Below are 25,370 nucleotides of genomic sequence, written 5' to 3' on the forward strand. Positions count from 1 at the left end.
ACAGATCTCCTAATGTCTCTGTTCCCTGCTGTTTTGTCCTTCCCCCTCCCACCCACCCCTCATGTCTCATGCCCCCCTTGCTGTGCGTTGTGTTGCTCTCACACGAGCCTCAACAAGGTATACAAAAAAAGCCTGGATTTTAAAACTTCTTATGCAGACTTTTTTGTATACAAAGTCAAGGCTCGTGGAAGAGCTACAACACTGAACTGATCAGGATGCAACAGACCAAAAGGAATGGAAGAAAGCAGTAAAGGAGGGAGGTGGAGGCACCAACAACAACAGCGTTGAAGGACAAAAAGAGAGGGAGATTTGGACAAACAAGGGATGTGGGAGGAAAGAGGGGTAGGAGAGGACGCATGGGGTGGACAATATCAATACAGAAGCAAACTCTTCGGAAGGAAAAACAGGAAAATTGGAAACAGGTGGGGGGCGGGGGGGGGTGGGCAGGGTGGATTAGCGGGGGTAGAAAAGATCACGGTATTGGATAGTGGATAATCTGAGATGATGGTTAATTGCTATTTTGAGGACTTGGAGGGGGGGGGGGTAAAGAATGAGATTGAAGAGAACGTGGAAGTTGCTTCCACAGGCAGGAGGAAAGAAAAACCAACTGAGTAGAGTTGAGTGGTTGTTCTGGTTTTTGGGAGTTTCACCAGAAGGGGGTTGATGGTGGACCATGTGTGCCCTGCAGGAACCTGGTGTGGGGGTGGGGCAAATAACAGAATGAGCAGTAGTGAGGCAGATAACAGCAATTTTTGAGAGGAATCGTGCAAATGATGATACAAGCATCAAATTTGGCACGTTTGTTTTCCAGGGGATTCTAATCAAATCTGCCTGATTGGCCATTTGAAAATCCAAATTTCAAAAAATTGAAAAGAAAAAAAAAACTTCAAAAAAGTCAAGATCACGAATCAATGTTGGATGCTGGCTGAGATTGGTGAACGTTTCAGAAACATCATCAAAGACGTTCCAAGTCTGCCATGCAGTTTTCTTCCCTTTACCGCGGAAGGCAGACACGACGTCACATCCAGTGAACGCATGGAAGTATGGGATCCCTCTGGCTTTCTCAGGCCCTATTGCAGAAACTACCTCATGGACTGGAATCCATCGCACCTTGGCTCCTTGGCCAAAGGCAATCCACATGTTCTCAAGACCTAGTTCCTGTAAGGATGGCAGTACAAATATTGCTATGACTAGTACGTCCGTGTCATTAGCCTTAAAGGTCCCCTGACATGCAAGACTTTCTGGTTATTTATATATTAACTTGACCTTCCTCGTGAAGAAATCACCCATGTTTTTTTTAATCAAAAATGGGATAATTAGAGCAATATTTCGATCATTTCTGGTGCTTTTCACAACTTGCTATGCCCCACCCCTAAAAAAAAGTTGAGCAGCGTTGACGTCACATACAGAAACTCGCACAGAGTGGATTGACTTGAGATCTCTAGAGTCTAGACCAGCGTTTCTCAACCTTTTTATCCTTGTGGAACCCTTGAAATAGTTTTCATGTCTCGGGGAACCCCTGCATATAAATTATTATATACCATTATTAATATCTAGCTCTTTTATATTTTTATCGTAGTTCATGTGGTAAATATAATATATTTTTTTCGGATACCTGTTTTAAGGAAAAAATGACCCCCTTTTTGTCAAATTTATTGGCAATGAAAAAAAAACATACTTCTCGTTTATGAGACCTCACACCGAGGTTTTAATTCACAAATTTTTTTTTTGTTTGTTTGTTTGAAAACGTAATTTTTGAAAGTGTTTGTCAACCCCGAGTCTGTTTGACAATTAAAAAACACACCTCATGTAACTTGATCAACAAAACTTAATAAAGCTGAAGAAATAAAGGTAAACAGAAGAACTAACCTTGCTAAGAGAGAGACCACGCTTGGAAGCACAGAGAAGATAGATGGACACCGTGCATGCGTCCCGTACTTGAGTCAGTCACTCAATGATACACGAATCCGCCGCGTACAGGTCGTCCACTCACCAGTGAGGGCGGTTTCACACTGGCGCCATATAGACATCGTTAAATACATTCCCTATGGTTGGTATAATTGTAAATAATATAAGAGGTTGAAGCCTCTATTATAATAACCAAGGAGTTTCCAACAATATGCTGTACGTGTATAGTAAAATTACGAATATTAAATCAAACAAAAACTACTCAAAAATACATTAGCCTATTTATTACTGTTTCTCGCGGAACCCCTAGCGGCCTCTTGCGGAACCCTAGGGTTCCGGGGAACCCCGGTTGAGAAACACTGGTCTGGACTAGTCCGATAAATCCGTCGTCCGTCCAACTAGTCCGATAAATCCGTCGTCCATCCGACTTAGCCGATAAATCCATCATCCGTCCGACTAGGCCGATAAATCCGTCGTCCGTCTGACTAGGCCGATAAATCTGACGTGCTGTAGCTTTCTTTTATTATTCTCTTTTCTTCATTGTTTTCTTCTCTCTCTCTCTCTCTCTCTCTCTCTCTCTCTCTCTCTCTCTCTCTCTCTCTCTCTCTCTCTCTCTCTCTCTCTCTCTCTCTCTCTCTCTCTCTATTGAGTGCAGCCTGCGGCTGCTGGTTGCATTATTGGTTGGGACGCGGCTATGCCGGTGATGCAGTGTCCCCTTTACCAGTACACTGGTGCTCATTTTGCTGACCTCGGAAGGATGACAGGCTGAGTCAACCTCCTGGTGTATTTTAATTCAGCGGCCAACGAGGCTTGAACTCAGGACCCTCGGACCCAAGCCGCCACCCTCACCACGAAGCCAACACCAGGCTTATTGTTTTCTACTGGTGCTACATGACAACAGTAGGAATAAAATAAATAAAAATGCAACAGAACGTCAGATTTATCGGACTACTAGAGACAATTGTGTCACAAGGTGTGTTCTGCACACAAGTTTTCATCATATCCGAACAGCCAGATTGCTTCATTTTATGCGCGGAGAGATACGGCCGATGACACGGGCTGGCCTTGTTTGTGATTAATTTTCCACGGAGCAACATGTCCACTGTGCTGGGCTGGTCACGTCACCTCACTAAAATATTTCTGATATCGAGCAGTATGCAAGTCGAATTTACATTATTGAATTACGAATAGGATTTAGTCTAACCAGTTGTTATTGCCAAGTCTTCCTTCGATGTCCTTCCGATCATCATGAACTCCGGGAATTTCATCGCCATTTTCCTCTGCTTGTCCTGCTTTGGGCTCGAACTGCGAAGGCCGTATTTCATTCCCAGCTGCCTGAACTTCACCTCCCACGGCTACGTTATCCGACAATTCTCCATGTGATTCAGACCAAAATCCTTCATTTCTCTCACACTCACTGTCGTTACCAGACAAATGAAAGTCCATGCCATCCATTATTCAAAACCAAATGTACGATTTTTTTTAAAGCAGAAATGAACGAAGCGATTGAGTCGACCAATCAAATGTGGAAACGCACATGAAGCCAACAGAATCACGTAGACCACTAACCCGAGTAATTTACGTGCAGCCTTTCTAATCCTGTAGTTGACGTCATGTTGGTTACGCCCCTTTCAGGAGAATTTTTGGGGTGTTCCCGAAGAGGTTTGTTTTTTTAATTTAACATTTTACAGAACGAGTATTGTGAAAAAAACATTGTCAGATCTGAAATCACGATGAAAAACTCCTATTGGACATACAGTATATAAATGAAATTTCAGTACTTTTGCGTGTCAGGGGACCTTTAATGATTATGGACTTGCTACCATCCGTCGTTGCATCCCTGGCGTGTACAAATATTCGAGTGTCAGCTTCTTCATGACAACATGGAGACACAGCATCTAGTGACTTCCTTGTGTTGCGAATGGCATCTTCTCCTTTTCTGACAATGACTGTGCTTGTCGTCTATGCTTCACACATCTTTTCCGCAAGGAAGTGAAACAGCTCAGTCTTGTTCCTGTCATCTCGAAGAAAGCTTCCCCAGTTACTTGGGGTCTTACTGGTTCATGTCACTCTTCTTCTGATTCCTTGACCCCTTTTCGACCTTGCCTCGGATTTCAGACTTGACTTCTTGTACACATCAAACACTACGTCCACCCTCTCGTACCTGGCACCATAGGATTCCACCTTTGGGATGATGTCTTCTTTAGCATAGTCATCAAATATCTTTGAAGTGTGTGGAGGTAGGGCATTGATAAGTGCTGAGCCATCAATGATGACTGCATCTCCCCTTGGTTCTCTGTCTGGGATGTTCACTTGCGCTTCAAGAATTTCAGGCAGCTGTGACTTCAAATTTTTTTTGAAGTTTTGTTTTTTTGTTTTTTTTCAAATTTTTCAAAATTTGGATTTTCAAATGGCCAATCGGGCAGATTTGATCAGAAAGTCCTGCAGAACAGAAATGCCAAATTTGATGCTTGTATCATAATTTGCACGATTTTTCTACTATCGACTACACTAAGAGGGTACAAGACCAGAAAGGAGATGGTAAAAGACAGAGACCACCGACCTGTCTGCAATGGGAATGTGTAGGTCCATCGACTCATTTGCATTGCAGGAAATGCTTTTAAGGCTTTGGTTTCTACAGTACAAAGCTGAGAAAGGTGTGAGGCAGGGGAGCCAGTCCAGAAGGGAGAGCAGTACTCCATCAAGCTGTGGATGAAGGCCTTGTTGGTGGATAGTTCAGTTGTGCCAAGTATGCCAAGTATCGTGCTTTGTATGAGGACTCGTTTTGGAAGCCAACTTAATAAACACCTATTTAATCAGTACTGACCTCTAAATTTTCATCAGTAAGCACCTATCAAGCTGACATTTCTCTATCTCTCTCTCATCCTCACCCTTGTGCCCACAGTAAAGACACCACTGGAGAGATTTACTATTTTAATTTCTCTACTGGGAAGTCCATTTGGGAGCATCCCTGTGATGAGCACTATCGAAAACTTGTTACTGCTGAGCGGGAATGCAACGCACTGCTTGCGGAGGGCAGGAAGAAAAAGAAAAAGAAGAAGAATAACCAAGGCGCGGACAACAAGAAAAAGAAGAAGAAAAAGAAAAGGGATGAGGAAACGAGAGGCATTGGTACCGGTGTAAGTTGTACTTCAATGTAATTGGTTGTCTGTGTCTATAAGCTAAAAACTCAATCTAACAGTCCCAACCATCCCTTCATTATTTTGGTTAAAAAATTCTTTTGCAGGATATTATTGCATTGGCAACGTTATTACAACGTCAAAGAAATAGCCAGATGTCGCTAACTTTGAACTGCCTACTCAACTGAGGCGTGTTTGTTTGCGTGTGTCATCAAGTGTGTGATCTCACAAGCTTCCTTACAACTTTCTCATTATTTCTTTTCCTTTTGCTTTGCTCGCTTGCTTACCTTTCAAATCTTGACTTTTGTTGGTTTTCGTACCAAAATTCATTGCTATCGACATATGAACACCATCTACCATTATGGTACACCACACGCAAGGCCTCACAGGAAGTTGATCATTTGTTCACTACATTTCCATGCATGTTGGTGTTGTAAAAGAAAACAATTCTGACTTGATGTGCAAAAGTACCTGAAAATGTTTTTGCCATTTGTCAAATTTGTGTTTGCATGATGTTTTCTTTTTGAAAACTACACTGGCAACCAATCGGATTACTTGGCAGATAGAGTTCAATCATTACTGAGATAGGCCTGGTGTTGGCTTAACGATTAACGTGGCTGGCTTAAGATCTTAAGATCTTATTCTGACAAGTGGCAATGTATTCTTTTTCAGCGGTAACTGAATGGCAGATGTAACGTTGCTCTGTTCATGTGGTGCTTTTTCATCATACACACGTGCACGCATTTTTCTGTTGAAATGTTTATACTGTATATACGTGCTGCTTCTGTTCCAAGATCTTAGGATCTTGAGTTCAAGCCCCAGTTTTGCTGTTGAATTAACACCAGGTATGGTTGACTCAGCCCATCATCCTTTTGAGGTCTGCAATATGCGTACCAGCTTCCTGGTAACAGGGGCACTTCATCCATGGCACGGGCTGCACCCGCAGAAAATAATGCAGCCAAGCAGCCTCAGGCTACATACAAATAAATATTTAATTACTGAGATGCTGTACACATATCCTGGGAGTCATGCTTTTTGGATAAGCGTGTTTTTATACCAGAGCTGATGATCCATACATTCACACTTCGGTTTGTTCCATACAAGTTCCATTCACTGACTGGGAGATGTTCCACACATCCTGTGAGTTTTAAAATCCAAATAATTTATTACAAGTGGCAATGTATTCTTTTTCAGCGGTAACTGCATGGCAGATGTAACGTTGCTCTGTTCATGTCGTGCTTTTTCTTCATACACACGTGCACGCATTTTTCTGTTGAAATGTTTGTGACGCAGGTGACAATTTATACTGTATATACGTGCTGCTCCTGTTCCACAGTTTCCTGCATGCTCCTCCTGTCTTCAATCCCTCATGTGTGCACTCTGCACCTGTCACCGCGTGCTATAGCTATTTTGTGTTTTCTGTATGTTCACCTTAAAAATTAATCACAAACACTTCTTTCCTTTTTTTTTAGGATAAGCAAGTGTTTAAGTCCATGGTTTACGACCAAACTAGTAAAGTTGACTTCATGCACATTTAAAGTTTGGCTTGTTCAATATCAGTTCCCCTTTCATTCATGAGTTCCAACTAGTTAAATACGATGTTTGAAAATTGCCAATTTTTTGTCTTTATTCCCAAAATGGAGTGCATATCCTCCTTTGGTTGCCATTCTATCTACATTTGTCTTTTTTATACTCTTTATTTTCTCCTCTAAAATCCAGGCTTGTGGATGAGTAAGGTGATGGATGATGGAATGGTTATGTTTTGACATTAGGGCGGTGGGGAAACAACCAGACACGTACAAGGAGAAAATGAACAAATGGGGATAGAGGGAGAGAGGCAGATACATGTATAATCGTAAAAGGGATTTGTTTGAGCAGGGTTAACAAAGGTAGAAAAGATCGTGAGGTGGCAATGAGCTGCCTTCTTAAAGCCCTGGAAGGATATAGTGGGAATTATCTGACTCAGGCGGTTGTTTCCACAGGCAGGAGAAAAGAGGAACAAAAAAGTGGAGATGATCAGTAACTATGGAGATTTGGAATTTTTGGAAGTGTGCAACTTGGTGGGGCTATGGAGTGGCAGAGGGCTGAAGGTAGTGGGAGCAAGACCACAAGAGAGTTGGTTGAAAAAAGAGAGGCTGCCAACTTGAAACTGTGTTCCATTTCTGAATCCCGAGTTAGGAGACGCAAACACGTTTATCACAGCCAGGGTGAAGATGCAGGCTGTTGAAAGCAAAGATTATTATTTTTATTTTTTTCGAGTGCAAATCCTGCTGAGCTCTCAGGTTGGTGTACGGTGTTCACTTAAGGTGTATGCAGTGAGCAGTGTTGACAAGTCAAGGCACAGTGCATGCTTATGTCACACACAGTAAATGACGCATCTGAGCATGACGTACACATCCGCAGGTGACAATTCATATCTCTCACCAGATCCTTGGCCCAATCCAGACTCCAATCCGTGGATTGGTACCCGTTCGGATGCCAGGAGGTGTTCATGCTGGCGATCCCCATCTGACCTTGTCTCTGCAAAGCACTCCACATGAACCAAATGGACTGCCCTCGAGAGGTTCACCAGACAGCATGGGCATGTGCAGGGACCCTCTGGTATAGTCCTTATTTCATCGAGTATGTAATGTATTGCAATGTGGAGCTGAATTATTGTTTTAGATTTACTTTACAACAGAAATGGTCCACAATTCAGTAAAGGTAAACAGGCTAGTAAAGTTATAAATTTGTCATACTCATAATCAGCATCATGCCTAATTACCTTCACCTTTCAAGTACTTATGAGCTCAAAAGTGTGATGTTAGTCTCTGGTTCAAATCTATTGATAGTTAACTCGTGACAAGATCTACAGTCGACATTCTTAATCGGGGAATGCAGACTTTTTGGACTTTGGCATAAAGGCCATAACTTCAGTAGGACAGACTTCCCAATATGAATGTGGACATTAATTTGATTAGATTTTGACAGAAGACTCAAAGAAACAAAATTTGGGTACTTTCTGTGGTTGGGTTCGCTCTGTTTATTACATCACATTTTCAATGAAATATATGTCTGGTTAAGAGTTCATTCAGGATATGATTAAGAGTTAATCAACAAAATGCTGATGAATGTCGGAATTGATGTTGGAATCACACCCTGACCTTTTACAAATGACCCCCACATAGCTGCCTCAGCAAGTTTCAAAGGTTGTAATCTAGCCTCTATTAAAGATTGTACTGTACGATGATAAAACCTCCTCAACAATGTGATCAGCTGATAAAACGATACTCCTTCTCGTATGTTTACAGGCCCAAAATCAGGAGAGAGATTTGAGAGTAATGCATGGTGTTGTTGACTGGGATGAGAGCTACAGCCTGGTGTGTAGGCCTTGATATATTCTTTAGTTTGGTATATTCTCTGTTGAGGGTTGGGGTTAGTTATCTGCAAGTTCACTGACACATTCATTTTGTTAATAGGGGGTAAGGAAGTCAGAAAATAGACTGAAAGATCTTCACCTCGACTTCGGAATGCTGGGATCTGACTTCGAATATGAGGTGACCCCCTATCACCCCACTTGTGTACATTTGTTCATGTTCCCCCCCATCTCCCCATTCATGTGTACATTTGTTCACGTTCCCCATATCACCCCATTCTTGTGTACATTTGTTCCTGTTCCCCCCTATCACCGCACTTGTGTACATTTGTTCATGTTCCCCCCATCTCCCCATTCATGTGTACATTTTTTCACGTTCCCCATATCACCCCATTCATGTGTACATTTGTTCATGCTCCCCATATGACCTCATTCATATGTACATTTGTTCATATTCCCCATATCACCCCATTTGTGTGTACATTTGTTCATGTTCCCCATATGACCTCATTCATATGTACATTTGTTCATATTCCCCATATCACCCCATTTGTGTGTACATTTGTTCATGTTCTCCCGATCACCCCATTCATTCATTGTTTCCTTATTTATTCACTCACTTTCCTTCTTTGTGTGTGCACTTTTTAAATTGTAAAACATTTCGATATTTTTCTTTTCCTTTCCAAAGTCAGTGGTGAATTGCTAAAATCCAAATATTATGTGGGGTATTCAAAGAGTAGATGAACCACATGCAGTCAGCTCAGTCCTGCCAATGTTTTTAAAATTTTAAATCTATGGTTAAACATAACTAAGTAATAAGAAAAAAAATATTCGTAATCATGGAGTACACTAGTCCTCCATATCAAGGGATGATATGGGAGAAAAATGGCTTCCTATTCAAATGTGTACACAATGATATATATGCTCATAAACTCCAAAAGAATGAAGTCATGAGCATTTAAAAGCCATACCTTTTATTCTCGAGCGTTTGCTGAACTACCCTGACTTTAAAAGAAGCCAAAATACATCACTAAAGTACCACAATGAGAGATCGCTAAAACACCAATTTGTACTTCTTCTGCTTCTACCCCTCTCAAAATAATGTAAAACTGTAGCCTGACCTACCTCGATGACTGCTGAAGCCATGTTGGTGATTCTAAAGCGAGGAAGTTACTTTCTCTCTGGGTTAGTCACGCAACTCAAAATTTAAAAATGCATAAAACAATCGTTTTAATAGGAAAAGAAATCAAACGTATGTGGACTCAACCAAACCAGGCCAGGATCGTGAGGGGGGGAAATGGACAGTACCATTCCAAAAGCGATACATATCCAAACCATCCGACAAATCAACTGAAACGAGTATTAAAACTAGAAGGGCACTCTGTAGAGCACATACCTCTGCCACGCAATGCCTGATCCACAAGAACATATCGGGCCTAATACATTTTTGAAATATCATGCTATATACCATTTTTGGCCCTATCTCTCAATGATGAAGAATCACTTTAGAAATTAAATAAATATCTTATCCAGATCTGGATTCGGATTTTCACCAAAATCAAATCATTTTTTCCTTGTCGCAGACCCAATCTGTCCACCAAGTTTAATCCAAATCTGTCAACAACTTTTTGAGATATCCTGCTATATATTCGTTTAGCCCTATCTCTCAATGGTGAAGAATCACTAAAAATTATCGGATCCGGATTCGGATCGTCATCAAAATTGAATAAATTCTTCTTTGTCACACAACCACCTTGTCTACCAATTTTCATCTGGATCCGTCCACAGCTTTTTGAGATATCTTGCACACAAACAAACAAAGAAACAGACATAGAGGGGTGAAAACAACCTCCTTCACCTCCGCGAGTGGAGGTAACAATTTAATAACATATATGGATTTAATCCATCCCAAAATAACAAAATATATAAAACATAAAGAATTTTATTACATAAAAAAATTGCAGAAACAAGAACAAAAAACATTTAATAAAATGTAAAAACATAGATGGATGAAATCTCAAAAAAACAATCAAACAAGGTAGGACTGACACCACACTATGATGCTACAATACAACACCACAATCCTCTTCTGGTTTACCATCACGATATCTTTTGATGTCGTTCCATCACAATCTCACAACAAACGTAAAATGTCAAAAGATATCGTGATGGTAAACCAGAAGAGGATTGTGGTGTTGTATTGTGGCATCATAATGTGGTATCATTCCTGCCTTGTTTTGTTGTTTTTTTAGATTTCATCCCTCTGTTTTTACATTAAAAAAAAAGTTTTTCTTTTTCAGTACTTGTACATTTGGAAGGGGCTGGCAGGGTGGCTTACAGGTATGCACACTCGCCTCTAAGCTGTCTCACCTTGGTTTGAATCTCCACCTAGCTATAAACTGTTATCGCGGTGTTTCACAGACCGGGTGATTCAATAATGTGAGTGCCGTCCCTCGGATGGATGTTAAACTGGGCGTCCCATCCACTAGCATTCATTGATGGATGTTAAAGATCGCATAGTGTCCTTGCAAATTGCAGAGTTATCTAATGTTGTTTTATGTCTGTGCTCTCAACAGGAGTCGCAATGCAGTGAAGATGCGGAAAATGTTCGACTATTTGACATATCAGACAAGGACAGCATTTCTTCTCGAGAGAAATTTTCAGTGGTATGATTTATTTTTCATAAAGATGTCCTGTCGGACCCCGTTATTCATGGACTCCGTGTATTCGTGGTTTACAAAATGCGACCTGCCTCAACATTCGTGGCCTTGTGCTTCGCATATTCACCCCGGCACAAAAAACACATCTGCCATGAGCCGTGCACATAACACAGTTCTAAAACATATCTTCCACCAGCCACACTAAAAGTGAGCTGCACGGCATGTCCCACCATTCACACTATAAAGCAAGCTGCACATCATGTCCAACCATTCGTACTATAAAGTCGCTCCACCATATCTACCAGCTGCTGCGAAAAACGTCATCCCTCATTAGTCATACACTTAAGCTTCACCACAACTATTACCAGCTGCTGAAGATGTCACCCCCCTCGTGAGTTATACAATTGAAAAGCTTCACCACATCTACCACCGGTTGTTTAAAATGTTATCACCCACGAGTTACACAATTATATCTATTTACCAGCTGCTGAAGATGGCATCACCCACAAGTTACACAATTAAAAAGCTTCACCACATCTATTACTAGCTGCTGAAGATGTCACACCCCCCCCCCTCCATGAGTCACACAATGAAAAATGTTCGCACCCGCCAGCATCCCCCACAAACAATGGGAAGACTACTCACCCTCCCACAGCTACCCACAATTGCCACATGACTACTTGTATGCAGCGTGTCCTGGGTCTCAATCATTCTTCTCATCCCATTTCCTTGACCGGTATTTTGCCTCTCACTCTGCTCATTGATCAAACATGGCTCCCAAGCGCAAGACCAGTGCCAGAGATGTGTCGACTGCCAAGAGGCAGAAGAAAGTGATGAGCCTGAGTGACAAAGTGGAGCTGCTGGACCAGCTGTCTCTCGACAGAGTGTGGTCTCTGTGGGCAGACTGCATGGAATGAACAAACCCACCGTTAGCTACATACGGAAGAACGAGAAGGCGATCCAAAAAAGTGTTCCGGCAAGCGCTGTACCGAGCACTAAAGTGGTCACCCATGTCTTGGATGTCCACATAGAAAGGATGGAGAAGGCTCTCAGTGTACAGATGGAGAGCAACAACACACAGAAGAACATGCTTTTAAGTAGACTTCTCATTCGTGCAAAGGCGATGCGTATCTACGTGCATTTGGCTGGCATGGGTGGTGCTAGCAAGATTGACGCGGGTACAAGTGATTCCAGTCCATTCCAAGGGAGCAGGGAATGGTTTGACCGCTTCAAGAAGCTCTACGATCTCCGCAACGTCAAACTGTCAGGGGAGCGTGCCTCCGTGGACCACGAGGCAGCCAAAACATTCCCTGCTCGACTTACACAGCTCAACGAGGAGAAGGGATATCTGCCAGAGCAGGTGTTCAATGCTGACGAGACCTTCCTGTTTTGGAAAAAGATGCGTGACATTTGCGGTGTCGACATTCACAGATTCGACATTCGTGACATTTTCCAGGAACGTATTCCACACGAATATCGGGTTTCCAGCAGCACTTGTAAAGAAGACATTTTGAATGTGTTTCCTTGCAACCCATTTTTGTCGCAATTGTATGCGTCTCTGTGCCTGTCTCTGTCTCTGTGTGGGTGTTTGTGTCTCTGTGTCTCTGTCTCTCTGTAACAACGATGAACCAAAAGGATAGTTTAAAAGTAGGATGCCTGGCTTTAGGTTGTCTCGTCAGCATTTAATTTCTGACATAACAGAATCAAGCAAAAACGGCACTTGGTAAAGCACATACCTCTGCCAGGTTGAACATTTTATATTTTGTATCCCACTAATAGGTCGGATTTGCATCTGCACCTGAAACAAAATCTAATGTGATTGTTCTTGTCACCTACCCAACTCATCCACCAAGTTTTGTCATAATCCATCCACAACTTTTTGAGATATCGTGCTTTTTATCATTTTGGCCCTCATCTCTCAATGGTGAAGAATCACTTCAAAATTCTCGGATCCGAAATCAGATCACCAAAATCGCATCATTTCGACTTTGTCACACACCCAACCTGTCCACCACGTTTCATCCGAATCCGTCTAACTTTTTGAGATATCCTGCTCACAGACACACAAACAGCCAGACAGGGGTAAATATAATCCCCATCCACTTTCGGTGGCGGAGGTAACAAATTGTATTCGGGTTGCTTCAAAGACACGACTGACTGAGTATGCAGTCTTTCTGGAAGGGGCATCAGGTTGAATGCCTTGTCTGCTAGCAATTGTTTGTGTACATTAAAGATCCCATGTGAGATTGCTCTAGTAACATGTTATTTATCAGGTGTATTTTGAATTGGAAAACCAAGTTAACTATCTTAAATTTGGTTTTACAACACCATTCCGAGAATGAGAAATTTTGAACCATTGCTCTGATATAAAACTTTAAAACCATTTGTAAACTCCAAAATTCCATATGACACAAATTTGTTCTTGTACTTGTCTCGTGCTCATTGATGACTGTAAAAATACAACAAACAAGACATGTGAGAATGTATTTTTGCATGAAATACAAGGACATTAGATGACTATGGACAAGTTGACACCATGCTTGTGGCTTGAACCTCAAGTCTTAAGTTGAACCTCAAGTTTAACCCTGGTGTTGGCTTAGCAGTTAGGGTGGTGGCTTGGGATCCTAGGGTCCTGAGTTCAAGCCCCGGTGGCCGCTGAGTTAACAGCAGGGGTTGACTCAGCCTGTCATCCTGAGGCCGGCGAAATGAGTACCAGTGTAGCAGGCAAAAGGCTGTACACGAAGGGAAGGGGTATTGACGGATATATTAAATCTGGTATTGCTGTGGCACAGGCATGATGGGCCGAATGGCCTCCTCCTTTGCATAATTTCCTTGTAATCCTTGTAAAAAGTCCCATAGCATCAACAGACGAGTGCTCACATGGCAATGCCATATAGGCCATTCTCACGATTTAAGAGTATGAGTTTTAAACACTATTTGGCAACTCCAAGCACAATCCATGGATTCATAACAAGTTGTTTGTGTTTCAGAATGAGGATAATCCTCTTTCTTTGGATTATTTTATGTGTGAAGTAGTCTTTCATTAACCTTTTTGACTTGAGACATGAAGTAGTAGAATGCTTGGATTTTGAATATTTTTATCACTTTCCACAAAATAAGCTACTTGACCAAATACAATCATCCATTGATTTATTTATCGTTGAATGATCCAATATTGTGTTGGTTTTGATGAAAATATTGACCTGAGTCTGGACTGTAAATATTTAACACCAGACAATATGCTCTATGTTTTGCTGATGTTCATCGGGGCTTCAAATTAATTATCAGTATCAATTGTCTCTAATATTTACATAATTTGTTTTTTCAGGGTTCCCAATCTACAAAATGTAAAGAGAGAAGAAAAGAAAAGGAAGAAAAAGCAAAGATCACATTGAGTACGGAAATTAATAACTGTGAAGAAAGAAACGTTTTGTTTTTGAAAAATGACATTGCCTGGAGTCGTGAACTAACGGAGTTGTCAAATTTTCAAGGGAATCTGGTGTTAGGGGATATATCACCAATGAAACTCAGGTACCAAGAGTGTGAGCATGAAGAGATGGCACAAATTGAAAAAGAATGTGAGGAGATGGAGTTTGAAGAAAGGGAGTATGGAGAGAGGGAGCAAAAGGATAAGGAACATGTTGAGAGGGAGCAAAAAGAGAGAGAGTGTGCAGAGAGAACATGTATGGAGATTGGGCACAAGGATAGGGTGTGCACAGAGAAAGAGCACACAGTGAAGCTGCTTGCACAAAAAGAGTGTGAGGAGAGGGAGCATGGAGAAAGGAAGTGTGCTGAGAAGGACCGTGTGGAGAGGGAACAAAAAGAAAAGGAACGTGTTGAGAGGGAGCATGCAGAGAAGGAACAAAAGGAAAAGGAACGTGTGGAGAAGGAGCAAAAGGAAAAGGAATGCATGGAAAGGGAGCATGCAGAGAGGGAACAAAAGGAAAAGGTACGTGTGGAGAGGGAGCAAAAGGAAAAGGAATGCATGGAAAGGGAGCATGCAGAGAGGGAACAAAAGGAAAAGGTACGTGTGGAGAGGGAGCAAAAGGAAAAGGAATGCATGGAAAGGGAGCATGCAGAGAGGGAGCAAAAGGAAAAGCAACGTGTGGAGAGGGAGCACGCAGAGAGGGAGCAAAAGGAAAAGGAACGCGTGGAGAGGGAGCACGCAGAGAGGAAGCAAAAGGAAAAGGAACGCGTGGAGAGGGAGCAAAAGGAAAAGGAACGCATGGAGAGGGAGCAAAAGGAAAAGGAACGCATGGAGAGGGAGCAAAAGGAAAAGGAACGGATGGAGAGGGAGCAAAAGGAAAAGGAACGCGTGGAGAGGGAGCACACAGAGAGGGAGCAAAAGGAAAAGGAACGCGTGGAGAGGGAGCAAAAGGAAAATGAACGTGTGGAGAGGGAGTATGCAGAGAGGGAGCAGAAGGAAAAGGAACGTGTGGAGAGGGAGCAAAAGGAAAAAGAATGCATGGAAAGGGAGCATGCAGAATGGGAACAAAAGGAAAAGGAACATGTGGAGAGGGAGCGAAGGGAAAGAGAGCACACAGAGAGGGAGAAAAAAGAAAGTGAGCATGCAGAAAGGGAGCAAAAGAAGAGAGGCCTTAAAGAGAGTGAGCAAAAGGGGGATGTGTACATGGAGAACAATGTGAAGAGGGAGCATGCAGAGCTGGAGCGAAAAAAGGGGGAAGAGAGAGAGAAGGAACATTCAGAGAAAGAGTGTAAAGATATGCTAGAAAAAGAGAGGCTGCATACAGAAATGGAGCAAAAGGAAAATCAACAAAATGAAAGTGAGCAAACGCTGAACAACGACCTGGAAACCTTTAGTATTGAACAGCTAAGCAAAAGAAAAACATGGCAAGAGGTTGCAGAAGTTTTTAAAGCTGGTCATGTAATAAAACAGCATGCGGTGAGTAGAATAACTTCTTTCCTACTCCTTTACTGTGTCATGACTTTGTCATTGGTATTTTGTGGAAGTGGAAGATTGGGGGGGGGGGGAGAATGGTGATCCATAGCTAGACCGTGGTAAGTGTAACATGGTCCATGTGTTTTGAGTACGTTAGATTGCGATGTATCAGGGATCTGTCAGAGTAAGTCATCTTCTTATATGTGACACTGAAGAGGCAGTAATTTATAGACAAGATAACAGTCAGGGTAATATTGTAAACATAAACACTTCTTGTTTGCTTCCAGTGCAGAGGCCAACACATTAGTGAACCTCAAACATAACGTCTATTCCTTGCTCTCCTTGAGAGCCTGATCCACACATGGTCACACAGCCCCCTCCCCAGAACCCGAGCCTACTGACAAGGTTCTCCATCTTGAACCCACGATTCCAGCCTTAGCACTTCCTGTCACACACCTAATTAACTTACCAAACAAATAAGAGGGCTGTGGGAGGTGAACCGCAGTTAACCTTACCTACACTTTTAACCGTTCTAACCCCTTTGTTGCAATAAAATGGATAAAATTCTGGTCTCCCCGAGAGGCGTGCGTTTGAATCCCAATCCTGACACCAGATGTCGCGTCTGAGGTTCACCAACGTGTTTGCCTCTGCGTTGGAGGTCTCATGAATGCCTCCGCGGATTTCCGAAATGGTGATTTGTACTGCGTTCAGTTATTATAACTTAGGGTTACCGTTCCCTGAGGATCATTAAATAAAAATCAAACCTGGCGGTGGAACGTGCCTGAGAGGCAACAGGCAGGAAAATGCCTCTTATAATTACATCGAAATTGTGTGTGTAGTTTCAGAGAAGAAAGCAAATATATATATTTTTTTCTCCGATTTTTCAAATGTCATGAACAAACTTTGGTACATCACGGGTGATGAAGATTGAAGCCAAGTTTCATCGGGATTGTGTGTGTAGTTTATGAGAAGAAAGCAAATCCCTATTTTTGGGGTCAACCCCCGTAGACCGTGGGGGTAGACCGCCTTCGGGCCCGATTTCTTTAATGCCATGGCCAAACTTTGGTACATCACGGGTGATGAATGTTGTGGTAAAGTTTCATCGGAATCGCATGTGTAGTTTCAGAGAAGAAGTTGCAAGTATTTGTGGGCTTGTTATATGACATGTACACATCCACTTTAAAGATATGTGAAATGTATACGTACACTTTCGTACACTTCACATTACCTCTGGTTTATCTACATTTTAAAAACTAAAACCACGGGAGGGAGGAGAAGGATGGAGGTGAGAGGTGGGAGGGGAAGGGGTGGGATGGGAAGAGGCAGGGGAAGGGGTGGGTTGGCAGTCTGAGGGATTTGGGTTGGAGGTGGCAGGGAAAGGGGTGGTGTAGGAGTCTGAAGTGGGAGGGGTGGGAGGAGGAGGGAGGGGTAGGCGTGGGAGGTGCGATACTGCTTTGCTTGGCAATGCCGGGTACCCCCGTTAGTGAAGAATATAAATAAAGTAGCAGATAACCCAGATCCACCAGGCTGTTGTCAGGGAATTTGTTGCCAATGGAGTATGGACTAAAAAAGGAGTTTGACAAGAATGTCCTTTGATAGCATAATGGCAGGAACCGGTGGAAAATCCACATAATGTAAAATGTGACTTTGAGTCCTCAACCCTTTTCTTCTTCAAGTCTGCATCCTTCCCCCACTGCCCCCCCCCAATCTCCCAACGCATCTCTCCCAACTCCAAGTCGGAATCTCTCCCCCCCTCCCAAGTCCAAGTCCACATCCCTCTGCCCTCCTTCACAAAGAACACAGATTGATGAGACCTGTACCGACCTTGAGCCAATATGGAAGGTATCACTCTGGTTTCCAGTTTTTCTTTTTTTCTGTTTTGGTTTTCAGTTTTTCATGATTTTCGTTCATATGTTCCCCAAATACCCCCAAACTATTTGGGGTATTAGGACAATATGCAAGGCTGTGTGACATCAAGAGTTTTCCCTTACCTAAGGCCACGCTTGCAACCCTCCAGGATTCCACGCACAGTATCACTTCACTTCCAATCACGTCTAATTGATAAATAAGATTTTTAAAACCCCACTTTTGATTCGTACCAACTTGTTTTTCGTCATCATCAACTTGCCACGGATACATTTGTGAAGTCTGAGGTTCCATTTGTGGGAGAATTTGTTAGTTTCCAAAATAATGAAGTTTGGTGAAACTATGAAAAGGAAATTGTTTGTTGTTTTTTTATGCCTCCGCTGATGAAGACATTATGTTTTCAGGTTGTCCGTCTGGCCGACCATGATAGGTTTTCGTTTCCGTGATAACTTAAGTACTGCTGAAGGGATCCAAGTCAAACTTGGTGCACATATGTCTAATGATATAAAGATGAACTGATTAGATTATGGGTTCAGAGGTCAAAGGTGAGAGGTCCCATTAGGTAAAAATTATGTCACTGTGCTAACTTGTGTATCAGTGATGGGACTTTGACCAACTTTTATAAGTATATAGTATGATTCAGAGATGAACTGATTATATTTCAGCATCAAAAGGTCAGAGGTCATGTCAGGTGAATGGCTTAAGGGATCTCAGCCAAACTTGTTCATTGTTGTTTTTGTCGAGTTTATTTTGAGTACAAAGCAGACAGGCATTGCCTTGTGAGATGCTTTCTAGTTTTTGCTATGATTTTCCTTTAACAGCAATATGATCACGCACTGTTAAGACTGCTAAGGTTTCTTAGTAAAGTAAATTAATGGAAAGGTAATTATATGTTGACAGAATTGACTGAATAGTTTGTGGTTATATATATATATATATAACTTCCGGTAGTTGTTAAAACCAATGACTGAGCATATACTCAATGTGCACAAAAAAAAAATGAAGATAACACATACAGTAATTGCATGAGTAACAATATTTGTAAACCTCTGCAACCACTGTCTGGACCCAAGAGCTCTTACTCATTTGGCATTGTACAGTACGTGCTGTGGTTATGACGTTTACCCCTTTCGGATGCAATCAGGCAACTTGTATTTATATGGGGATAGATAACAATTCCTAACCTCTAAACCAGGTTCCACAGATCACATTTTTACAAAAAATAGGAAATGCTGGCAAGGACTTTCCTTTGTGTGATACCGAGTGTGCAGGGCAATGGTGTAGCCCGTTATGGAAGCAGGGACGAAATGACGAGAGCCAGCAATGAAGAGAGACAGAATCAGAGACATGAATCACCAAAGATGAGGAGACCCAACGATGTAGAGAGTCCAAGAACAAGGAGTGAGAGATTGGCTGATTGCTCCTTGTGGATAAAAATAAAAGTTAAAAAAAATAATGTATTGATAAAAATAAGTCGATCCCCTATTCCGGGGTTTCACAGAACACTACACCGCCATGGCTTGCATACACCGGCCAGACAGATCATGATCGTTCATTTCAAAGCATGTAGCACTTTTCCTTTTTGTTGCCTTTTTGTTTCCCATGTGCTTTTTTGTTGCCAGAAGTTCTCACTTGGCCCCACCAACAAACAAAAGGTGTTTACGCATACAATATTATCCTGAATATCCTATCAATAAATTACATATGCTGCCTCCTCAGCGTCATGTGTAACAAGACGACTTACTCTGGCAGGTACCTAATACATGGAAGCTAACCTACTCGAAACACATGGACCATGTTACACTTACTGCAGTCTCGCTATAGATCACCACCCCTTTCCATGTAACAGTATTTTTACTAATGTGCCAGGTTAATAGCAGTATCCTGGTTTAATGCGTATTTTAAATATTATACTTTCTCATTCATATATCTCTTTCAAACAAAGAATCATTTTCTGGTTTCTCTTGTCTCTTATAAAGAACCATTGATGCTGATAAAGATAGGATAAGGTGAACAAGTTTTCAGCAAATCATTCAGGTTTTTAATACGGTTATAATTTTACCCTTGAACCCTATACCCCTTGCCATTGAGAATCTGCTTTCCTGTATGTGCATGGCACAAAAAGCTTTACTCTCGTTTTCATCTCAAAATGCAGGATCTCATTCATACAACATCGGCTGAAAAGGAGAGAGAGAACGAAGTACACATACATATGAGTTCCTCTACACATAGTCATCAGTTGCAATCCTATGAGAGGCAGGTAAGACAAAATGGCAGGATTTTCAGTTTACTTTGTCAGATTCCTGTTCGAGTCCCCAAAAGCAAACCGTGAGAGTGGTTCTCATGAAAGTTGCCCTTTCATACACTTTACAGAAACCCAGGTACTGAGTAATTATTGTTTTGCATTATCTCATGCGTATGCATACGTTTCCCCAAGACAGGATTCTTATCAGACATATCAGGTCCTCTGACATCCCCATTTCTCTCAGCATAATCCACATCTATTCATGAACAACATAATTGAATGCTTTGCTATAATCACACCAAAATACGCAATTTGGTGTCCACGATACATTTGGTCATTACTTATCCAATCTCAAACTTGACAGGAGGACTAAGGGTCACACGATGAAGGTTGTAGCGATTTAATTTGCCCCCCTCGCCAAGGGGGTTTTCTACCTTGGGAAAATTCTGTGCCATGGTGTATAGATAGCTTATCATGGCATTTGTGGGGCACCCTTACCGGAAGTAAAGAAAACAAACAACATTATAAACCACAAACATGTATGATTACCTTTTTAAACAGTCATCACTGTTGTTTAACACCAAGCTGAAAGGGAGGAAGCCAAACATTCCTGAGGCATTATATGCTTACTGCGTCCCCTACAGACTAACGCACCTAAGCCTCGATCTATGGTAAGGCCAAAAAAAAAAAATGTTGCATTGGCGTAACCCGCCCGACCCTAAAAATTCCGCCGACCCTACGTTTTTTTTTTATCGATATCAAGTATCTTGTTGATTGCGATCGCGATCGCAAAAACCCGGAAGTGTTTCGGACAGAACCCGCTGCGCTATGCATATGTCATAGTTTAGCTCGCTGCGTGTGTGTGTGTTTGTGCGAAACGGCTCTGCATATCATCTGTACGAGGGAGAGATATTGCGCCTCGCTCGATCAGTACGTCGTCTGTTGTTTCCAACATGGCCGCGTACTCTATCAAGATTACTGGCATGCTTGGGCCTAAAAAACTGTTCAGCGTCTTACGAAAATGCGACAAAGATGCGAGGCTTGGAGATATCATTCAGGGAATTGCAGACGTAAATTGTGACACTGCTCCAATACTTTCCTCCGTGCAAGCGTCTAGCAGTGATGGAGGGTCCTTTTCGGACGTTTTGGCGGCGGAAAAGGTGTCTATCTTAGACGACTTCGGTTATCGCTTCGTCGTCTCTTGGGACCACAAAAATCTGTTCGATTTAGAAGAAATTTGTCTTACCAGAGGTAAAGACATGTTTTGCATGATTTGTTAAAAAAATTACTTCAACTTGGGCGATTATTTGACTTAGAGAGGTTTGACTTCGGCAGAGTTCACTGTATTTGCTATTAAAAATGTTGATATATGTGTGAACAGCACCGAAAAGGCTATAAACCAGCATCTTGTGTATTCCCCTGGAGATGGTGCCTGAGATATCTCAGGCTTGGCAGGGGCTGATTCAGGATCTTGGGGAAAGGGGGGCTTCATCCGCCAAAGGCGAAAGGCCCGAGCCCCAGCAGGAAGTTTGGGGGGCCTCCCCCAGGGAAAAAAAATATTTAAAGGGTCTTCATATGGGATTTCCTGGCATCTGACGATAGAATTTACACATCTTAGAGCTGTTGTCAGTGGTGTACCGTCGTACTCAGTAGACAAAGCATTGGAGGGGCAGAGTGTTGTTCGTGAACAATGCTCTGCCCCTCCAATGCTTTGTCTACCATGTACGACAGTACGCCACTGGCTGTTGTAAAAACTACAGTCAACCTTGTCTAAGTCGAATCTGTTAGGACTGAAGAAATAGCTTAGATTTAAAGGTGTAAAAACAAAAGAATATAAAGAGAAGAGAACTTGATAAGATCTTTGACTTAGGCGATTATTCGACTTATGCAAGTTCGATTTAGGCAAGGTTCACTGTACTAGTTTTTTTTTTGAGTGGGGGGGGGGGTCGCCGACAAAAAGGGGGGTACTCGAGCCGAGGGAGATTTTGGGAGGGATTTATTAAAAAAAAAAAAAATCCCTACCTACCTACCCTATTTTTCACTGACCCGTTACGCCAATGCAACATTTTTTTTTTTTTTTGGCCTAATCTATATACCCGAGAGCGGATATTAACCTGATCCTTCCTACCGCTCCTGTAGGGAGTGGTTGTTCCAGTCTATAAAACAGATACACCTTACTTTGATATTCCCTTGTTTTTTTCCATGATCCATCTTAGTCTTGTGATTTGATCTCCAGTACCTCTTTCCTCTTTTGAAACCTGTTTGCTCAATGGGCATTTCTCACTTAATGAAGTCTTCTATTCCGTGTTGAATGATCTTTCGTAATATCTCGCTGGCATGTGAAATCAAGACAATGATTCAGTTATTTGAGCATTCCCTTCCAGCACCTTTCTTTGATAATGGCATGTAGACTGACTGCTTCCTACGTTTAGGCCATACAATCCTGCTCCAGATCTGTGTATAGATAGTTGTTAAAAAATTGATTGCCTCCCAAACTACCTGAAAGAGGTCTGTTGGAATTTAATCAGCATCTTGTGTCTTTCCATTTGCAAGCTCTTTCAAGGCCTCATATTCTATCACGATTGGTTCTTGCCATATTCTTTCTTTGAAGGTTGCCATCATATTGCTCTCTTAGTTGTATAGAGTTTCAAGTAGAGCTATGTAAATGTTTTGTTCTTAATTTATGCATTTATTTTCCAAAAGCAACGGAGTGTTTTACAAATGCTCTTCAAGTGCTGACAAATCAAACCTGCAGCATGTACTGGCTCACATTTGAGGTTTTTAGGTTTAGGGTTTTGAAGAAGATGTCTCCCAAATGGCCTCCCTCAGAAGCAATACAAGTATGTTGACGATATACTTACTACCATTAATAAATTCAAGAACAATGTGTCTTGCTCTCATTTTGTTACCTGCTCAAAGTGCCTTGGCAAATTCCCTGTTCAGCCGAGTCGGTGTACTGCCCAACCAGGACTCGTCGTCGTTGCTATGTGCATTTCCTCAAATGCCTCTGGTTTTCGGACAATGCATCATATGGTGTATTTTACTGCATCTTCACTTTGAAAATAATTTGCAAATCTACGAACAGTATTTGCAGATGGTGCTTCGTTTGTGCAGAATTGACGTTTGAATGCTTGCTCAGCTTAAACAATTGAGTCGCTTGCAAAGAACAACTCCAGAACAGCAGAGCTTTCTTTTGTAATCCAACGATCCATTCTTCACAATGTCAGACGCTAATCTGAAAGGAAAGAAATGACTAAAATCACCTCTGTGTATTAACATCCTGGTATGAAAACATTTCAATGTCTCTGAGCCACTCTGTATATATGGCACAAAGAGATGATTAACACACCTTTTAAGAAATTATATTTTACCTTTACTCACACCATTGCTTGCACCATTGGGCTATTTCTATAATATCCTTTTTTGCAATCTGTCTGGGTCATGTTAACATTGTGACATGCGTCGGCGTGGATCAGCTGGAGGACGTACTACAGATGAGGAGGGACATGCTGCAGAGAGAACATGAGAGGAAGATGAAGGCTCTTAGAGCATCACACGCTCGTGCCACACGTGACCTGCAATGGCAGTTTGATAAGGAGGTAATGAGGAAAAAAGTTTTTTTTTTTTTTTTTTTTTAAAATCTGTAGCATTGTGAGTGTGGCTTTGATTGTGTGGGGTATACAAACATTTTCCAGGCCAGTAAACTGAAATTGGAAATATGATGAGGATATGGGGCATAACCTGACCATTAACTTTCAAAGAAAAAAACGCAGAATACGTTCACGTCCAAGGATATCAAAAATTATTTAATTTCCTTGCACGAGAATGTTTTTAAAAGATATGGTTAAACAGTCTTACTGGGGGTTGTTGTTTTTTAATTGATGGCTCCACCAAAAATAACGGACATACGTGAAACTGTTTTCAATACCTTTTAAAATAGTGAGAATATTTGCTGGAAGGTGAAAGTTGATAATTTTTGCAACTCCCTAAAACTCCCTTCTAAAGAGTTTCTCATCTACGTTTAAAATGGCAAGCTCAACACTGTAGGCTCCCTCTGATGCAGACTGGGAAGTTTGTGATGACGTTCTTAAAAAGGGCAGCAGAAATGTCATGAATAATGTCCCTCAGCTGCATTAATCAGTTCAGTAATGTCTGGCAGGTTGTCGACGTATCCTCACAGTGGCTATGTAATCTCACAAGAGGAAAGATGTATGGAGAGCAGAGATCGAATGAATAAAACATCATCATCCATTTGCTCATTGAACTTGTGACAGTTGTAATCGTAATCGTTTATCAACTCTACTCAGTACTTTTCAATGAGTGAGAGCAAAATGTTGTGTTCACAAGTTGAAATTATGGTGATTGACCAACTGAGTCTGTATTGCAAAATTAGTCTCTAAATTACACAATTTTATACTTTGTTCTCTTGATAGTAGAATTACAGAATTTAATCTTGCTTACTCTTACCTTTACTCATTTCTTCTCTACTTTTTCTATTTGCAGCGACGTGGCCTTCGAGAATCACTGTCCGCCATTTTGCATGCCGAACATGTGTGTGGTGACAATGTTCATCACGAGGCTCTGGTCAATAATCAGCGGGACACCCATCAGGACAAGAATGTCCATTGCGTCTATCAGAATGGCCTGACTGCTCCACAACAACAGGTGCTCGAAAGAGACAAACAGGTGGATAAATCAGGAGACGCATATATCCTTGGATGTTAAGAAAGGTTAAGTGCACAAGAAAACAGGCAGACTGACAGAAGAACATGCAGACTGGTTAATTTAATTTATTCAGCAAACTTCAAGATAAAATTATGTTACATTCATGAATAAATTTAACTTGTGTATAAAGAGTATCTGACAATGAACAAACATAGAGGACCATTGGTCCTGTAGCTCACCTGTCTGGTTGCCAAAAAGTGAAGTGACGAATGGATCAGGGTAAAAAATAAGAGCTGGAATTAGAATACCCATATTAGGTCTGGCAGTATTAACATCATGTTCACAGTATTTTTTGATTGCCTCCTCCCCAGGGAACTGAGGTGTAAAACTAGACATGCACTAAGGGTGGACAAGGAGGCCGATGTGTGAGGAATCTGAGGGGGTTGAGCATCACCTGTGGTCAAGTGATTCTCATCCTGCTTACAGGGGAATTCGCACATTGCATTCCTCCAAGCCCATCCCTCGGTGTACTGCAGTCAGAACGGACTGTGGTGGGCTCTTGACAGGAGTCCGAAGTGAAGGCCTGCTGGGCCGGTTACTTTGAGAGGCTGTACCAGGCTGATCCCACAGC

General features: G+C 41.8%; 1 protein-coding gene across 8 annotated transcripts in view; it reads left to right on the forward strand.

Moving 5' to 3' along the window:
- The window catches only part of CEP164 (centrosomal protein 164), a 95,451-nt gene that overhangs the window by 20,159 nt on the left and 49,922 nt on the right, over positions 1 to 25,370 (forward strand). For 6 of the 8 annotated variants that reach the window (XR_015056650.1, XM_085875772.1, XM_085875771.1 and 3 more), the window contains exons 5-13: positions 4,814 to 5,048; positions 7,476 to 7,649; positions 8,339 to 8,407; positions 8,507 to 8,584; positions 10,980 to 11,069; positions 14,392 to 15,966; positions 19,985 to 20,089; positions 23,551 to 23,673; positions 24,578 to 24,760. Coding sequence is in view for 7 of the 8 variants with exons in the window: in XM_085875772.1 (XP_085731898.1) it covers positions 4,814 to 5,048; positions 7,476 to 7,649; positions 8,339 to 8,407; positions 8,507 to 8,584; positions 10,980 to 11,069; positions 14,392 to 15,966; positions 19,985 to 20,089; positions 23,551 to 23,673; positions 24,578 to 24,760 (2,632 nt within the window). In the remaining variant the exon portion in view is untranslated. The remainder of the gene's footprint in view (positions 1 to 4,813; positions 5,049 to 7,475; positions 7,650 to 8,338; positions 8,408 to 8,506; positions 8,585 to 10,979; positions 11,070 to 14,391; positions 15,967 to 19,984; positions 20,090 to 23,550; positions 23,674 to 24,577; positions 24,761 to 25,370) is intronic. The other 2 variants (XM_085875775.1, XM_085875778.1) reach the window with 1 other exon arrangement.

The sequence above is a fragment of the Eptatretus burgeri genome, chromosome 3 (genome assembly GCF_056783735.1).
Source record: "Eptatretus burgeri isolate ZD-2024b chromosome 3, Ebu_testis_v1, whole genome shotgun sequence".
Taxonomy (NCBI): domain Eukaryota; kingdom Metazoa; phylum Chordata; class Myxini; order Myxiniformes; family Myxinidae; genus Eptatretus; species Eptatretus burgeri.